At 58.7% G+C, this 17,557-nt stretch overlaps 1 protein-coding gene across 4 annotated transcripts in view; it reads right to left on the minus strand.

Annotated features, from left to right (window-relative positions):
• The window catches only part of LSP1 (lymphocyte specific protein 1), a 36,548-nt gene extending 22,239 nt beyond the window's left edge, over positions 1–14,309 (minus strand). For 2 of the 4 annotated variants that reach the window (XM_081238820.1, XM_081238819.1), the window contains exon 1: positions 14,184–14,309. In XM_081238820.1, the coding sequence (XP_081094946.1) occupies positions 14,184–14,248 (65 nt within the window). In that variant the 5' untranslated portion in view covers positions 14,249–14,309. Of the gene's footprint in view, positions 1–1,143; positions 1,328–14,183 lie in introns of those variants that run through there. The other 2 variants (XM_081238822.1, XM_081238821.1) reach the window with 2 other exon arrangements.
• Between the last annotated feature and the right edge of the window lie 3,248 nt (positions 14,310–17,557).

The raw sequence follows: 17,557 nt of genomic DNA on the forward strand, positions 1-17,557 counted from the left end.
GCCAGGGTGGGGCAGGGAGAGAGCCGTCCCCCCGTGACTGCCGAGACCCTGCTGGAGGGGCCCGGGGATGCTCTCAACTCCCCTCAGAGGCTGCTAAGCCCACCCGCACACCTTGCCCCGCGTCCTCCCAGAGTCAGAGCTGGGGTGGACTGGGGATGCTGAGGGATGCCAGTCCCCTCCAGGAGTTGGCAGTCTGCCCGGGCTGTGCCATGCCATCCAAGGGGGCAGGGAGCAGGCCTGCAGGCGTGGCGGAAGAGGGCAGTCCTCCCAGCTCAGGAGCAGCCGAGGCGGGCTGCATGCAGGAGGCAGCGTTTCCGCTGGGCCTTAGACGCCTGGAAGGGTGGAGGAGGAGGAAGGGCATGGCAGGTGGCTCAGAGGGAGGTGGGGAGACGCCCACAGTGCGCAGTGGCTCTGAGCCCACCTGTGGCACTTTGCTTCTGCTCTTTTTCCAGGACTCTGTGAGGCAGGTGCCACCACACCCCGACCTTACAGAGGAGGAAACTGAGGCCCAGAGAGGACCGGGCACTGGCCCATGGCCCAAGGATGCAGGAGCCAGGATTCCAGCTTGGGAAGATCCGGCTCTGAGGCCCAAGCACTCACGTGGCCCGCGGCCCCTTCCACGCTGGGCTGGTGCCCTAAGGGCCGGGGTGGTGAATGTGGTACTAAGTCCAGTTTCATCATCTGTAAAGTAAGGCGTGACTGGACAGTCCCCGAGGGCCTGCAGGACCAGAGGAGGCCTCGGAAGCCGTGCTGGTGCCATGCTCTTCACCTGGGGAGTGCGGAGCCTGGGCAGAGACCCAGGGCCCGGGGAAGGGTCTTCGAGCAGAGAGTGGCCACTGCCTGAGGCCCGGCGGTGCAGGTGGGAGAAGAGGACGCGATGTTGGGGGCGCAGAGGAAGGGACGGGCCCGCGTGCACGCACCCACACGCGTGTGCGCACGCCAGGCCCACAGCCTGGTGCACCCCACACCCTGCCCGCGGCACAGGGGCCGCAGAGCTGCCGGGCTGGGGCCAGGCTCCTGGGGGAGGCTGGGGAGCCCCACGCCCAGGCGGCCCAGGCTCCGCGGTGCCAGTCCTCCGTGGGTGGCACCAGCGCGGGCACCCTGCCCTGCCCTCCGCGCCCCAGCCTGGGCGGAGGGACCTACCTCAGGAGGCTCTCCAGGCCCTGTTTGCTAGAATTCCTTCTCAGGAGCGCAGAGCTGCTCATGATGCTGGCGGCCGCCCGCCTGGCCGGCGACCTGGCCTGACCCCAGCCCTGGGGACGGGGACGCTGCGGCTGCTTCTTCAAAGGCTCCTGCCTGCGGCCCTCTGCGGCTGCCCTGCCCCCTCCACTCCCCCTGCCACTGGGACCCTCTCCTTCCCCCTTTCCCTCCTTCTTGCTCTGTCTTTCCCTCTGGCTGGCTGGCTGGTCTCTGGATCTGACACCCCCTCCCCTGCCTCCTCTCTCTGTCTGCTGGTCTGTGACCCTCCGCCTGTCTGTCCTGGCCCCTTTGGCCCCTGGGGGTCTCCTGGGCCAGCTCCCCACTGGCTGCCCCCGGGCTGTCGGAGTGCCCCTCCGTCCCTGCCTCTGCGGCCTCGCGGACTCTGGGTCTCGCGGCCCCTCTCCCGCTCCAGGACGCCTAGCAGCTGCTTCCCGTTGGTTCCCCCCAGCCCCCTCCCCCGCCCCCCTCGGTCTTCTCCACCTCCACCTCCCCCTCCTTCTGAGACTAGTAAAAATGTCAGAGAGAAAACCCTCGCAGCCCAGCAGCCTGGGGGCTTAGCAGGACCTCAGAGGCCTGTGATGGGCAGGCGGCAGCCTCCCTCCCTCCTCCTCTCCCGCCTCCCCCCTCCCCTGCCCTGGCCACCTTGGCGGCCGCTCCCTGCCTTGCACGCTCCTCCCTCCTGCATCCCATCTCCATCGCTCACTGGTGCCTGGTCCCCCACATCTGCGTCCCCATCCCTGCCCGCCTCTCCCCTTGCCCAGCCCTGGCCTAGCTGCCCTCTGGCCCTCTCCCCTGCCCTGCCCAGCCCGGCCCGGGGCCCGTGCCCCTTCCTCCGTTGCCCCCCGGCCTCCCTGGTCCCACACTCGGCCCCTCTCTCTCTCTTTTCCCTCTGGTGTCTCTGTGTCTCTATCTCTGTCTCCCTCCTTCCCTCCCCCTCCCTTCCTCTCCCCTCCCTTCCTCTTCTCCCTCCTCCCCCTCCCTCCTCTCCCCTCCCTCCCGTTCTCCATTTTCCCTTTGTTTCTTTCCAGCCCTCTGCTCTTGTTATCACCTCACGGGGGAGGCCGGGGCACCCCAGGAATCCTGTCTGCTCCCCAGTGGGGAGGCTGCTGCCCTCCCCGGTCCCCTGCCAGACAGCACTGGAAGGTCGGAGCAGCGACGCCCCGCAAGGCAGAGGCCAACACAGCCTCTCCCGTCAGGATGGGAGAACCATGCTCCCCAGAAGTGGCCAGTGGCACGAGGTCGGTGCGGTGGCCTGGCCAGCGGCCCCCCTTGCCCCCGGGCTCTGGCCAAGGCCCCAGGAGGAGCAGCCCAGCCCACTGTTTCTCCGGTTGGGCTGAGTCGCCGTGACTCACTGGAGCACACGCGAGGCGAGTGGCCGGACCAGGGAGGGACCAGACTCGGGCTCGCTCGCTGGGACTCGCCGAGGGCCAGCTCAGCGCCGAGTCGTCTCACATCCAGGAGCTCACCGGGCTCGCCAATGCCCGCGACCACCCTGAGAGGCAGACACCACCATACCTGTGTCGCAGATGGGGAAACCGAGGCTCAGACTAGTACCAAGGTTGGAGAGCAGGGGCCTGGCATAGCCGGACCAAGCCCATCTGCCAACAGCCGGCCACCACAGCGCTGGCCCGGCCACCTCCCTCCATCCCACGGCCGCACACAGAGGAATGGCCCTCTTGCTTCCCCAGCTAGTCTGATCTCTGGCTGTGCCAGGCGGTCAGGGCCAGTGAGCACCTGCAGATGTGTGAGTGGACAAAGGGTCAGGTTAGGCTCAGACCAGCAAGCAGGTGGACACGTGGGTGAACCCCTGGGTGTTGGAGGGGGCAGCGGCGTCAGAAGAATTCCACGTGGCCCATAGGTCCCAGTGACTCAGGTGGTGGCTGGCTGGTGAAGACTTTGTGGGGGTCAGGACGTCTGGCTCAGACGCCTCCCCACGTAACAGGCCGTGGCCTGTGGCCCACAGCCTGCCCCTCCCCCCGCACAACCCAGAGGAGCCAGAGAATGTGGGGTGTGCCGCAGAGAACAGCTGTGCCCACTGCCCATCCCCAGCCTCCAGCCAGAGCTGCAGAGACCTCAGGATTCTGGTGGGAGGAGGAGGAGGGAGGAGGGAGGGCGACGGGGCCAGGCCTCGAGCTGAGCCAGATCACCCAGGGAAAGTAAGCTTGTGTTTCACTTCCATCTCAACCTGCCCCGTCTCCTCCTTGCCTCCTGCTCTGAGTTCTGGAATCCCAGTCACAGACAGCCAGGCATGAAATGTGCCAAAGTATATTTTGGTTCAAAAGAAGGAAAAATATTTCCACAGGGTAGAGGGCTGCCTTGGGGTGGCAGGAGTTTCCTGTCACTAGAACTTAAATAGTGTTGCACAATTATTTATCAGACTGATGGGTCGAAGGTAGCAAGAATAGATCTTTAAATGCAGTGGTCAGGATTCAGTTTCCCAATTAGGGCATGTCCCAACGGGAACCATAGGGCAGAGTATTTGATGTCAACTGTACCATTATTTGTCCATCCATCCATCCATTTATCCACCATCCACCCATCCTCCATCCATCCTCCATCCATCCATCCTCCACCCATCATCTATTGATCCATCCTCTATCCATCCATCTATCATCCATCCATCCATCCATACTCCGTAAGTCCATCCATCCATCCATCCATACTCCGTAAGTCCATCCATCCATCCTCCACCCATCATCTATTGATCCATCCTCTATCCATCCATCTATCATCCATCCATCCATACTCCGTAAGTCCATCCATCCATCCATCCTCCATCCATCCATCCTCCATCCATCATCAGTCCATCCTCCATCTCTCCATCCATCCTCCATCCGTCCATCCATCCATGCACTCCATCTGTCCTCTCTATACAGCTATCTGTTTTTCCTTGTATCATCTATGAATCCATCAGTTTCTCAATATATCTATCCATTCAATTGTCCATGTAAACAATGTATTTTTCCATCAATTCATTCAATCCATTCAATACGTATGTACCCACGTCCATCCCTATCTCTTTACATTTCTTCACTGGACAAGTGTCCACCCACCCACCCACTCATCTGTCCCTCCATTCATCCATCCATGTACATACCCATCCATCCATCCATTTATTTAAATGCCTTAATACATGTAAAACATGTAAAACACGTAAAAGAAGCATTTAGCTAGTCATCCACCTATCCTGAACATAATATCTACTCAATATGTTAATTACTATTATCTATGTATTCATCAATTGTGTATCTATTTGCCCATATATGCAACTGATGAACTAGTTGTTCATTCTTTAATACATTCTTCTATGTCTCCAAATATTCTACTGTCCTCACATTTATCTAAATATGTTACTATTTATCCTTCCCATTCATAGATCCATTCATATATCTGCCTACTCATCCAGCCATGTGTCTAACCATCTTGCCACTTAGCAAGTCAGACATCCAATTGTGCATGAATACGTATATGTTTGTCCTGCCATATACATAGTTGTCTATTATCTTGCCCATAAGGCCATCCAAATGAGTTAATACTTAAAAGAGTTGTTGGAACATAGTAAATTGCCAATAAATGTTAGTTACTGTTACTTTCATTCGTCTATTCATTCATCCATATCTCATCCAAACAACCACCTAGTCATTCATCTCTAAATTTATCTTTATATATTCTTCCACTTATCCATGTATTTTTCAACAAACTTATTGAATGCTGACTGTATTCACTTTTTAGGTGCTGGAGTTGTTTAGAATTAGCAAAGTTCCTGTTCTCACAAAATGACATTTAGTGGGAATAAAAAAAAAACAAGGAAATATATTTTGCAATGTATCAGATGATGGTAAATGCTATAGAAGATGGAATTCAGGGTAAGAGGATATGGAGTTATGGAGGGGGTTGATATTTTATCTATGAGAGTCAAAGAAAGCCTCATGGGGAGGAATAAGCCTTTCCTTACTTGTAAAGAGACTTGAGTAGAGTAGCTCCATACATCAATGGAAGAAAGTGTTCTAGGAAAAGAGAACAGTGAGTGAAAAATCCCTGATTTAGATCTGACTCTTCACCAATTTATCTCTTCAATAGTTCATCCAGCACCAAGCCATACATCTATTCACTCAGTATCTGTCTTCCTATTCTTCTGTCTCTTTCTATATTTGCCCATCTGTTCATCTAACACTCTACCCATTAACCAATTACATCTATATTCATCTGTCCAGTCGTTTATCTGTAACATTCCATTTATCTACCCATCCACCAATTCATAATTCCACTCTGTGTGTCCATACACCAATTCATCCATCCATCTATCCATCTACCCGTTCATTCATTCAAGCACCCATCCACCCATTCATCCACCCGTCATTCATCTATCGATCCATCTATCCATCCATTCACTCATCTACCCATATATCCACCCATCATCCATCTGTTCACTCAACCTCCATCTATCCAACTATTCATTCATCCATCCATCCACCCATCCACCCATCTAACCACCCATTATGTATCCATCCATCCATCCACCCATCCACCAATCAATTCACACATTATCCATCCAAACATCTCTCCATTCATACATTTATCAATCCATTCATTCACTCATCCATCCATACATACACACATACATCATCCATCCATCTGCCCATTATCCATCCATCCATCCATTCACCTATCCATCCACCCATCCATTTACCCAAAATTCATATATCCAATCACCCGTCCATCCACATATCCATCCATCCACCCATCCATCCACTCATCCACCCATCATCCATATATTCACCCATCCATCCACACACACATCCATTCATCCATCATCCATCCATCCATCCATCCATTCACTCCTTTATTCACTCATTTATCCATCCACCCACCCATACAGTCATCCATCCACTCATCGATCCACCCATTCCTCCACCCATCATTCATCAGTCCATCTATTCACTCATCCCTCCATCTATCCATCCATCCACCCATCCATCCACCCATAATTCTCCATCCACCCATCCCTTCATTCATCCACCCATCCGTCCATCCATCCATCCACCCATTACACATCCATCCATCCATCCATCCACCCACCCATCCACCCATCTATCCACCCATTATCCATCCATCCACTCATCCATTCACTTATCCATTCACTCATCCATCCAACCACCAATCCATCCATCCATCCATCCACCCATCCACCAATCAATGCACATATTATCCATCCAAACATCCCTCCGTTCATACATTTATCAATCCATTCATTCACTCATTCATCCATACATACACACATACATCACCCATCCATCTGCCCATTATCCATCCATCCATCCATTCACCTATCCATCCACCCATCCATTTACCCAAAATTCATCTATCCAATCACCCATCCATCCATCCATCCATCCATCCATCCACACATCCATCCATCCAACCATTCACTCATCCATCCATCCATCCATCCATCATCCATATATTCACCCATCCATCCACACATTCATTCATCCATAATCCATCCATCCATCCATTCATTCCTTTATTCACTCATTCATCCATCCACCCACCCAATCATCCATCCACTCATCCATTTACCCATTCATCCACCCATCAGTCATCAATCCATCTATTCACTCATCCCTCCATCTATCCATTCATCCACCCATCCATCCAACCATCCCACCATCCTGTACCCATTCATGTACCCACCATTCATCCATTCATCCACTCATCCATTCATCCATCCATTCACCTATCTACCCATCCATCCACCCATCATCTATCCATCCAACCATCCCTTCATTCTGTACCCATTATTCTACCCAACATTCATCTATCCACTCATCCACCCACCAATCCATTCACCCATTCATTCACTCATCCATCCATCCATCCATCCATCCATCCGTCCATCTGTCCATCCGTCCATCCATCCATTCATTCATCCAACCATCTACCCATCATCCATCTATTCATCCACCCTTCATCCTTCCATCCATTAATTCACTCATCCATCCATCATCTACCTATCCATCCATCCCTCCACCAACCTATATCCATTCATCCACCCATCCATCTGCCCACCACTCATCTGTCCAATCACCCATCCACCCATCCATCCATCCATTCATTCATCCCTCTGTCCATCCATCCACTCACCTATCCACCCATCTATTCATCCATTTGCCCACCATACATCCATACATCCATCCCTCTATCCACCCATCCATTCACTCATCCATCCATCCCTCCATCCATCCATCTACTCATCCATCCACCTGTCCATCCATCCACCCATCCATTCACACATCCACCCACCCACTCATGCATCCATCTTCCCACCATTCATTCATCTATCCATCTACCCATCCATTCACTCACCCATTCACTCACCCATCCATCCCTCCATCCATTCACTCATTCATCCATTTACTCATCCATCAATCCTTCCATCCATCCATCTACCTATCCATCCACCCATTCATCTACCCTTCATCCTTCCATCCATCCACTCATCCATTCATCCACCCATTCACCTCTCCATCCATCCACCTATCCCTCTACCCTTCATCCTTCCATGCATCTATTCACTCTTCCATCTATCCATCCATTCACTCATCCATCCACCCACTCATCCATCCACCCATCCATCTACTAACAATTTATCTATCCAATCACTTATCAATTCAGCCATTATTAGTCTATCCAACCATCCATTCATCCATCCACCCATCTATTCACCCATCTATCCATCCATCCATCCGTCCACCCATTCATCCACCCATCTGTCCCTCTACCCATCATCCATCCATCTACTCACTCATCCATCCACCCATCCATCCATCCCTCCATCCACCTATTATCCATCCATTCATCCATTCATCATCCAGTTGTTCCTGCTTCCTACCTTTCTTCATCTACCTTTCCTTTCATTCACACTTTTCTCTCTTGTTGAGCCTTTTGTTTTCCTTTTCTCTTTCTCCTGTGACTAAGACATGGCTCATAAGCTTGTGGCTGAAGAACATAAGAGAGCATACCCTCACCCCAGTAGGCTGAATACCACAATAGAACTTAAATAGGGGCTGGAGAGGGAGGGATCTGTCCTCTTTTTCAGATGTTCTCAACACACACACACACACACACACACACACACACACACACGAGTCCACGCTTATAGAGCTGTATCCCAACGAAAGGTGCATTAAGCAGTGAGAGCCTGTGGGGGGTGGGGTGCAGAAGAGGGGTCCAGGCTGGTGGTTTCAGTGGCTCCTGGGTGACTCCAAGTAGAGCAGTGTTTCTGAGTACTCATCTGTCTTATATGTGCCTAGGTCCAGCAAAGGGAGAGGAGCCAGGGTGGTGTAGTTGTGGGTATAGAGATGAAGCTGGGATTTGGGGAAGGGCTGGGATGAGGAGAAAGGCTGAAGGCTTCTTTCCAGATTCCTCTAGAATCAACTAGCTAGGTGCATCTGTCCCATGTCCCATTTATTTTGTGACGGGAGGCAACTGAGAGAGGAGGAGAGGGTGAGCTGGCAGCCTTGGGACCTCAGAAGGGAAACCATCAACAAAGCAGTTTCCTCTCCCTAGGAAGGAGGGGGTACAGACACCTTCAGAGTGAGGGACTTGTGTTTTTCCCTGGGAGCAGGAAGGAGCAGCATCTGAGATCCCACCTGCCAGGCATAGAGCAGGGCAGTGACCCTCTCCTGGTCCTCACCAACAGCTCATGGGATAGTGGGGAAGCCGAGGCTGTACCCACCACTACTACCCCCCAGTTACTGTCACCCCCACCCTCTGCCGGCTGCCCCTGCTGACCTCTGCAAACGCCCACCCCCAGAGCTGGCCCTGCTCCAGGCTCTGAGGCCAGAGCCCCGAGGCCCTCCCACTCCTACAGGGTGAGGTGGACTCAGTTCCTAGGTTCCCAGACAGCCCCTCCCTGCCAGCCAGTGAGACCAGACAGTGCTCCCCCCGCTAACCCACCAACTCCCACCTTCCCGGCTTGGAGGCAGTTAGCTGATGGAGTTTGGACAGACTGGCCTGACCCCAGGAAAGGGCCGGGGCTTTCCTCTCCCGCCACCGACACCGCCCCCCACCCCCCCACCTCTTATCTGCCTGTGTCTGGCACTGCAGGGCTGTGCTGGCTGGGCAGTGTTAGGAGGTCTGATTTTCTCAATCCTCTTATCTCCTATAAACTCCACACCCGCACAGACCCCAGCCCCCTCCCTTCAGGCTCATGGGTATGGGGGAAGGGGCAGGGGCTGGGCTGGCTTCCCAACCACGGGCCTGGATTCCCGTTTGGCCGAGCATCCCCTGGCCCTGCACCCCCAGCCTGTGCTTTCCCCTCTAAGTCTCAATTCATCATCGGCAGACAGGGTCTGACTCTGTCTGCCTCGGTTGCACTCAGGGTTTGGGGAGTTTTGGGAACTCCCCTCACTGGTTGTCTTATGGCCCAGGGCCCCCCTAGAAAGAGTTCCCCAGATGGAAAGGGCTGGGGGCTGGGGGCTGAGAGAGAAGCTGAGGGCTCCTTTCCAGGTGGCTCTGGAGAGGACCAGCTCATTATGGCCATGCCAAGTCTCCTTTCTGCTTTGGAGGAGGTCCCTAGGGGTGTCTTCTGAGCTGTGCCCTATTCGGGGTGGCCCTCGTCTTCATGGGAGCTTCAGGGAGCAGCAGTGGTGGAGATATTGAGCACCTGCGAGGGGCAGCCCAGACACCCCTGGGTCACCCTGAGTCCTAGCCGGGTCGCAGGGGGCCTGGGCTCCCCAAAGAGCGCCAGCAGGGAAGCAGCGTTAGGAAACACATTCTAGCAGCAGGTTCAGCCCTTAAGCCTCAGCTTCTGCCCCTGGAAAGGGAGGCCCTAGCACCTGCCTCACTCACTGGCTGTACAGTGAGAACCTTGGCTTGCAGAGCTTGGCGAGGCTGGTGTGGCTGAGTGAGCGCTGAGTACCTACGACTCTGACTGTGTACATGGGGAAACTGAGGCCTCAGGGGCAAGGCGCAGTCACCCCAGAAAGTACTAGGCCAGGTGCAACAGCCGGTGCCGTGTGCCCTGGGGCTCTGTGCCCACCCGCCTCCTCCCCCCTGCCCCTTGAACTCAGAGCCCAGGAGAGCAAAGGCAACACTCACGGCCCCACCCCTGCCACCTCCAGGGCCTCTTGCTGCTGCCAGGACCCTCATCTTCCCCACTGAGGGCTGGCCCATTGCTCTGGCACCCTCTGCGGCAGAGGCAGACGGCGGGGGGGGTCGCGGAGGGAGGGCGGCACTGCGCAAACCCACAGTGCCACCCTGGGGGCCCCGCCCGTTCTGGCCCGGAGACCCTCCTGGCTCTGCCCCGGTGGCTCCAGGGTTGTTTATGAGGAGAGAACTGGGGACCAGGAAGGGGGCGGGCGTGCAGGGAAGGGTTTCCGGCTTCCCAAATCAGCAGGATGGGCCGTGCAGCGACTTCCCCAAGTGTGTGTCAAGGTCCTCTCCCTCTTCCCCACCCGAGGAGGCAATGGGAAGTGTCCAGATGGAGGCAGGAGGAGGCGCAGGAGGAAGGCATCCATCATCTGGGCTGAGCTAGGCCTCCCCCGTCCCCTGGGAAATTCCCAGGCGCCCGAGACCCCTGGCGTGGGGAGGAGGAGACCAGGTCCACCTGGCGGTCCCAAGGCCTGACCCAGCTCTGACTGCCGCCTCTGGGTCTGGACCCCAGGCAGGTCTGGGGAAGGAGCCCCAGCGTGTGACCCCAACTCCCTCCACCCCATCAGCCCGCTGCCGGGGCTGGGGCCTCATGCCATCCGGCTCCACCCGTCCTCCTGAGTGGCCTTTGGCACTGCCCGCTGCTCCAGGGCCGTGTGCCCGGCAGTACCAGGTGATGCCGGTCCTGCGGGAGGGCCACCAGGTACCTGGCTGAGTGGGGGGTTCCCACCCGTGGGTTTCTGCCCCTCACAGGCCACAGGCTCCTCCCACCCCCAGCTCCCTCAGGGGGACCTAGGCGTGCAAGGCCTCCCGGCTGGCTCAACCCCTCCCTCCAGCTGCCAGCTGCCCGCAGCCCCGTGGGGACCTGTGGCCTCTCTCCTGAAGACCCTGCAGCCCAGAGGGCAAGGCCGAGAGGGTCTGCAGGGACAGTTGGCCGGGAAAGGGACCCTGCCCAGGGTGGCCCTGCAAGTTGTCCCCACCCTGCCTGTCCCCTTAGCTCAGCACACAGAGGAGTGATTGAGGCAGTGTCACCTGCGCACGGAGGCCACGCCCTGCCTGGCGGGAGGCGGCGATCAGAGGCCTGGGGGGGCAGGGAGACACCTGCTCCCCCCATCCCACCCCAGTCAGGGTCATCCAGGGCCAGAGCAGCCCAGCCCACCTGGGGCGGGTGCTGTAGAGGACAGACCATGCTCCATGCCGGCCTCCACCACGGGCAGTGGCAGATGCGAAGGGAGCCTGGGGTAGCGACCACCCCAGGGGAGGAGAGGGAAGCCTGCAGAGGGGGTGGGGCAGCCAGGTAGGTTGAGGAAGGGCTTATGCAAAGTCTGCGATGATTCCGGCACCTTCCAGAGCTGGGAGGAGCTGGGAAGGCCAGGTGGCGAGGGAGGTGAGGTCAGGGTGGCCAGTGCAGGCTGCAGTGGCCACCCTGGGGCATGGATTTTCACCACTCCATGGTGAGTGGTTCCATGCATGGGAAGACGTGGCCTGATGGCTTTTCAGAGAAAGAGCACATGGCAGGGGCAGAGGCCTGGAGACCACCCTGTCATCCGGGCCAACCAGGGAGGGGCTGGGCTGCAGCAGGGGGAGGCCCAGGGGGCCAGCAAGCCTATCTCCAGACGGCAGCAGGAGTCCTGCATGGGTGCAGGCAGGGGAAGGGCCCAGCGTGGTTCCGTCCGGCCTTGGGGAGGGTTGGGGTGCACGTGGGGCCTCCGAGGGGTCTGGGGCAGTCCGAGGGGATGGCCCAACTTGGCCAGTTGGAGGGGCATGGCCTGCCCTGGATCCACAGACCTGAAAGCCCCCATGGGCAGCACATGGGGGGCAGGGGGGCAGGGGGGCAGGTCTCACCTGCTCGGCTCCAACCTCAGCAGACACTGGCCATCCTGGGGGCCCCTGGCGGGGCTTCCCAGCCTCAGTCCCCTGCCTAGGCGTCGGGGACTTTCTCCCTCACCCTGGACAGGAAAATCCCCGCTTCCCTTAGTCACCTTGTGAAACGAGAACCTCACCCACCCTGGGTCTCAGTTTCACTCTGAAATGTCAGCGTCACATCCCCCCCGTGGGGGTGATGTCCCCGGGGCACCCAGGCTCCAGGGGCCGGGGGTGCATCCAGCCGGTTCTCCAACCGAGCCCCCGACGGACCCTGCACAGGTGCAGCCCGAGGCCCAGGGACCGGCACCAGCGAGCCGCCGGGACCTGGGCCGGTGGCCGTGCCCTCCACCGCCGCCTCCCTCTCCTCGGCATGCACGACAGCTGGGAAGGGGGTCAAGGAGGGGGCCAAGGAGGGGCAGGCCCTGCCAGGCCGCTCAAGCCGTGCCCTTCTATGGGCATGAGGCGGCTGGAGGCGCCCAGGGCCGGACAGAGTTGACGTGCGGAGCCGTTTCTGAGCGGGGACACAGCTGCTCCCCAGTCACCTGCTGTGTGTGGAGCGACCTGCCTCCCTGGAAGGACGGGGCTGTCTCTTCAGGGCACAGAGCCTGGGCCGTGCCCCCCTCCCCTCCTTGGCGGCAAGCGAGCAACGGGTCCCATCTAGCACGCCCTTCCCCCACAACAACAGCCCCCAGCCAGATCCCAGCTGCCCAGCCTCTGCTCAGCCTCTCCACTCCCCCAGGGCTCGGCCCCCCGAAGCCCCTGCACCAGGTCCCCCTGGGATTCAGCATGCAGAAGACTACCACTGCCACCAGCCTCCAGCAGAAGAGCTGGGGTTGGAATCCACTTTGCAAGTCAACCCTGAGGCTGTGGGGAGCCCTGCCTTCGGGGGCTCAGCGGGGGTCCTAGTGGGCCCCCTTCCCCTCCCCTCCGCTCCCTTCACCCCCTCCACCAGCAGCAGCTCGGGGGCAAGTGGGGGTCGGCCCTGGGCGGCTCCAGCCCCGTGCTGTGGCTGTAAGCATCTCACGTCCCCCAGGCCTGGAGCCCCTGCCGCCTTCCTCCTGGGCTGGTGGTCTCTCTCCACACACCTCCCACGCCTGACTCTCAGAACTCGTGTCCCTCCCCAAGCCCTGACCACTCCCATCTCTCTGGCACCTGCAGCCTGGGGCAGTCAGACCCCCACGGTGTGGCTCAGCTTGGATGCCTGCCCTCGGCAGCCCCTCGCCCAGCCAGGGACCCTCCTCCTCTGCCCCTGCACAGGTCCAGGGTGGGGTGGGGGGTGGGGCGCAGGGAGTGCTCCATGGAGCACAGCTGCCTCCTGAGGAAGCCTGGGTCACACAGTTTCTCTGCCCAGCTCTGGCTGCGGCCACATGGCTGGGCCTTCTCGCTGGCAAGCCGCACAGCCTCGGCTTGTGTCCCCTCACATCCCACCGCCAACCAACAGCGCCCGCCTGGCACTCAGAACCTGCGGCAACCTCAGCCTCGATCACCACCGGGAGGGGGAAGCCTGGGGGAGGGGGCCCAGCCAGGCCTCAAGCACAGGCTTTGAGGATCCCGGGGCCGAGCATCCCCTCTTGGCCAGGCTTCCTGGCCCGGGGCCCTCCCCACCTCCTGCCCTCACGGCTTCGGCACTGCCTGCCCACGGCCTGGTTTCTTCCCCAGGTGTCCAGGCTGCATCCTGAGCCTGTACCAGGCGTCCAGGATTCCTGGTCCTGGGTCAGCATTCCATTAGCTGGTGGGGAACCCGAACTCTCCCAGTGAGGCCCAGCTGCAGAGGCAGACAGAAGAGGCGTCTACCCGCCCTGGGTGAGACGGGGTCCCAGGAAGCTGCCCTGCAGCCTGTGTGCCTCCCCTGAGCCCCGAGGGTGCCATCGACCTCCGAGTTAAGCGTCCACCCCACCGACAACATGTAAATGCAAAGGTTTCTTCAGATCACAGCGCTCACGCGGCCCGGCCCCGGGCCTTACCCTGTGCCTTCTTCCACCAGCAGCTCCTCCGAGCCAGGGTGGCTGGGAGCTTCCGCCATCGCCATCGGGCTGGGGCAGGCGTCCGGCTGGTCCCTGCTGTGCGTGTGTGCTGCAGCTCTCAGCGCTTCCTGGGGCAGCTGCCCCTGAGCCTCCCCTCACCCCCCGCCGGGTTTCACTTCCCCCTTCTGGCCGCAGGTTGAGGTTTGGAGCATATCGGGGCTTGGGTTGGGGTGTTGTTTTTTAATCTGTTGCTGCAAGAGGAGAGGAAAAAAAAAAACAGGCATCAGGAAACGTTAAGCAAGTGGCAGGGGCCTGGAGGGCAGAGAGGGACCGGGTGGAGGCAGAGGTGGGTGCAGGGTCTGGGACACCCATGAGCCCCCCATGCTCCCTCTGGGCCCCCTGCAGCCCTGGCCCCGAAGCCCACCTGTGCGTGGTTGGTGTCCCCAAGTACAGGGCGCCGTCCTGGTCCCTGAGCCTCCACGTTAAGCATGGTGACCTCTCTGGAGGGAGATGTTCTGGATGTGTGCCCAGAGCTTGGACACTCTTATCCCCGAGCCTCGGGCCATCGCCTGGCTCACCCCTCACTGGTCTGTGCTCTCCAGGGGATTTCTGAGGCCCAGCACGAGCTGCCCTGTCTGCAGGCCCCAAGTCTTCTCTTACAGTTTTCTTTACTTTCCTGAAGTATTGGGGGGTCCCCAGTCTCTCTGCTGCCCCTGGACTCTGCCACCTCCTGTGCTCAGGGGGTTTGGAACTGGCCCTCACCCGCCAAGCATTCACCAGACCCCGGGGCCCTCCAGAGCAGGCCCTCTCTCGCCTCGGCCCATCCCCACCCTCAAAGGCCCAGAAAAGACTGACCCCTCATGTTAAGACCTGAACTGTGTCCCCCGAATTCATAGGTTGGAGTCCTAATGGCCAGCACCTCAGAATGGGACTTTATTTGGAAATAGGGTCATTGCAGATATAATCAGTTAAGATGAGGTCATTAGGGTGGGTCCTCATCCAACATGACTGGCGTCCTTATAAAAAGGGGAAATTTGGAGGCAGACTCGCCCGCCAGGAGACGCCATGTGAAGACGAAAGCGAGATGGGGGTGGTGCGTCTACAAACCAAAGGTCCCCAGGAAACCACCAGAGGCTGGGGGAGGGGCCCAGAACAGGTTCTCCCTCAGAGCCCAGGAGGAGCTCCCGTGACACCTGGGCCTCGGACTTCTAGCCTCCAAGATTGGGAGACGTTGGAACCGCCCCATCTGACACTTCCTGGGGCCGAAGAGTGGGAGACATACCGTTCTCCACGCGTGGGAGGTGGGAGCGCATGGTGGCCGTGCCCGAGGATGCTCCGGGGATCTGGGGGCCCAGAGGGTGCTGTGGGCCCAGATGCAGCGCCCTCCATGGTCATCCCAGGCCTCCCCTCCTGGTCCTCATCTCCCATCTTGCCATCTGGCCCCCCTCCCCCTCCCCTCTCAAGCCCCAACTCCTGCTCTGACACTCTGCCCCCCCACCCCAGCACTCAGCTCCTCCCCAGATCCCGGGGCCTCTTCCCATCCCTCCAGCCTCTGCTCCCCCATTGCTCCCATTTTTGTGTGTGTATCTAGAAGCTCTCACACCCTCAGACAAAAGCGCCCTGGATCCGCCCTTCTCACACCTCCCTCCAAGGCCAGCGAGAGGCATCCCTGGGGACCCAGTGTCCAGGTTTGAGGGCCTTTGTGCCCTGCTGGCAGGTTAAGCAGAGCCGGACTTCCTCGGAAGGACTAAGAGTCCACCCAAGAAGCAGACGCGCCATCATCTGTTCCATTGGCACCGTTCACTCAAACTAGAGGGGCTGTTGGGAGGGCAGAGACCACTTCTCGTCCCCCCCTCACTCCCAAACCTGGTGCAGTGTCCAGCGACACAGTGAATGACCGAGGTAAACAACGAGCTAGTCCGAAGCCCGGACGCAACAGGCTCTGCAGGAGGGTGGGGTGGGCGCCAGGCAGGCTTCTGGCCCCAGAGATGCTGAGCCAAGGGGTGCAGGCCCCGAGGAGGTCTGGGCGAGACAGACGGGGGCAGGGAGACACGGGACGCACTGACTCTGCCCTGCCTGTGGGACATCAAGGAGGAACGTCCAGGGGCGGCTGGACCCATGGACCAGGTGGCCTCCAAGGCCCAGGTGGGACGGGTCCCCAGGGAGGCCAGTGTCAGGACCACACGCTCAAGTGACAAAGTGACACCGGGTGACTAGATGCTGGGGAGGGGATGGGAGAGAGTGGACGGAGTGGGCATGGAGGAGGGGTCAAGAACGGAGACGTGGTCAACACGGGGCGGGTCAAGGCAGAAGAGAGGGACGCCTGTCTGGTCTATCTGGAGCGCTGAGGGCACAAGTCGGCCAGCACGGGTCTGAGGCCGGCTGCCAGTGGGAGGAGGGCACTCGGAGGGCACTCGGAGGGTCGCCAAGTTTCGGAAAGCGTCCTTCCAGGGCCGAGGGTTGGCAGAGGCCACAGGAGCGCAATTTAGGAGCCCACTGGGGGCTCTGTGGGTTGGAGGGGGGACAGTGGGAGAAGCAGGATGGATGAGGAGTAAGGGCGTCTGGATCCAGGAGAGGAATGTTGAGGCTCTGAAGACCACGGGATGGGGGGTGCGGCTGGAGAGAGAGGAGGCCTGGGAGGTCTATGAGCTGAATTGTGGCCCCTAAAATTTCACGTGTTCTGGTCCTGACCCCCAGGACCTGTGAACTTATTACAAAATAAGGTCTTTGCAGATGATCAGGTTACATGAGGTCACCAGGGTGGGGCCCTAACCCCACAGGACTGCTGTCCTTATAAGAAGAGGAGGTCAGGACACAGACACACACAGAGGGACGACCCTGTGAAGACACAGGGAGGAGACGGCCGTCTACACGCCGAGGAGAGAGGCCTCGGGAGGAAACAGCCCTGCCCACACCTGGATCTGGGACTCCAGCCTCCAGGACTGGGGACAGGGACTGTTGCTGGGTGAGCCGCCCCGGCCGCGGTGCTTCTTCATGGGTGCCCCGGACACTGACACGGGATGAGCTAGTCTGGGACGGAAGACGCTGCTGTAACAAACAGCCCTACAGCTTGGGGGCTTAGCACCAAGAGAGCCTCATTCTCAGCCCAGTCCAGGCCAAGGTGGGCGGGAAGGGGGTCCATATTCGCTCTGCGACCCCAAGCTCCTCCCTCCGAGGACCGCAGAGTCCCAGCTGGCAGGGGAGGGGGGGGGAGACCATGGAGGAGGCTGGGGGGTGGGCCTGTGGCCTCACCTGTCCTCAAGGTGTGTGCCCAGTAGGAAAAGGAGAGCAGTGTGGTGGGCAGCCAGCCAGCTCCTGCCACCACGAGGTACAGAGGCCAGGGAGCGAGAAGATGGGGTGCCCAGATGTGCTAG

This window comes from Mesoplodon bidens, assembly GCF_964165515.1.
Source record: "Mesoplodon bidens genome assembly, chromosome: 7".
Lineage (NCBI taxonomy): Eukaryota > Metazoa > Chordata > Mammalia > Artiodactyla > Ziphiidae > Mesoplodon > Mesoplodon bidens.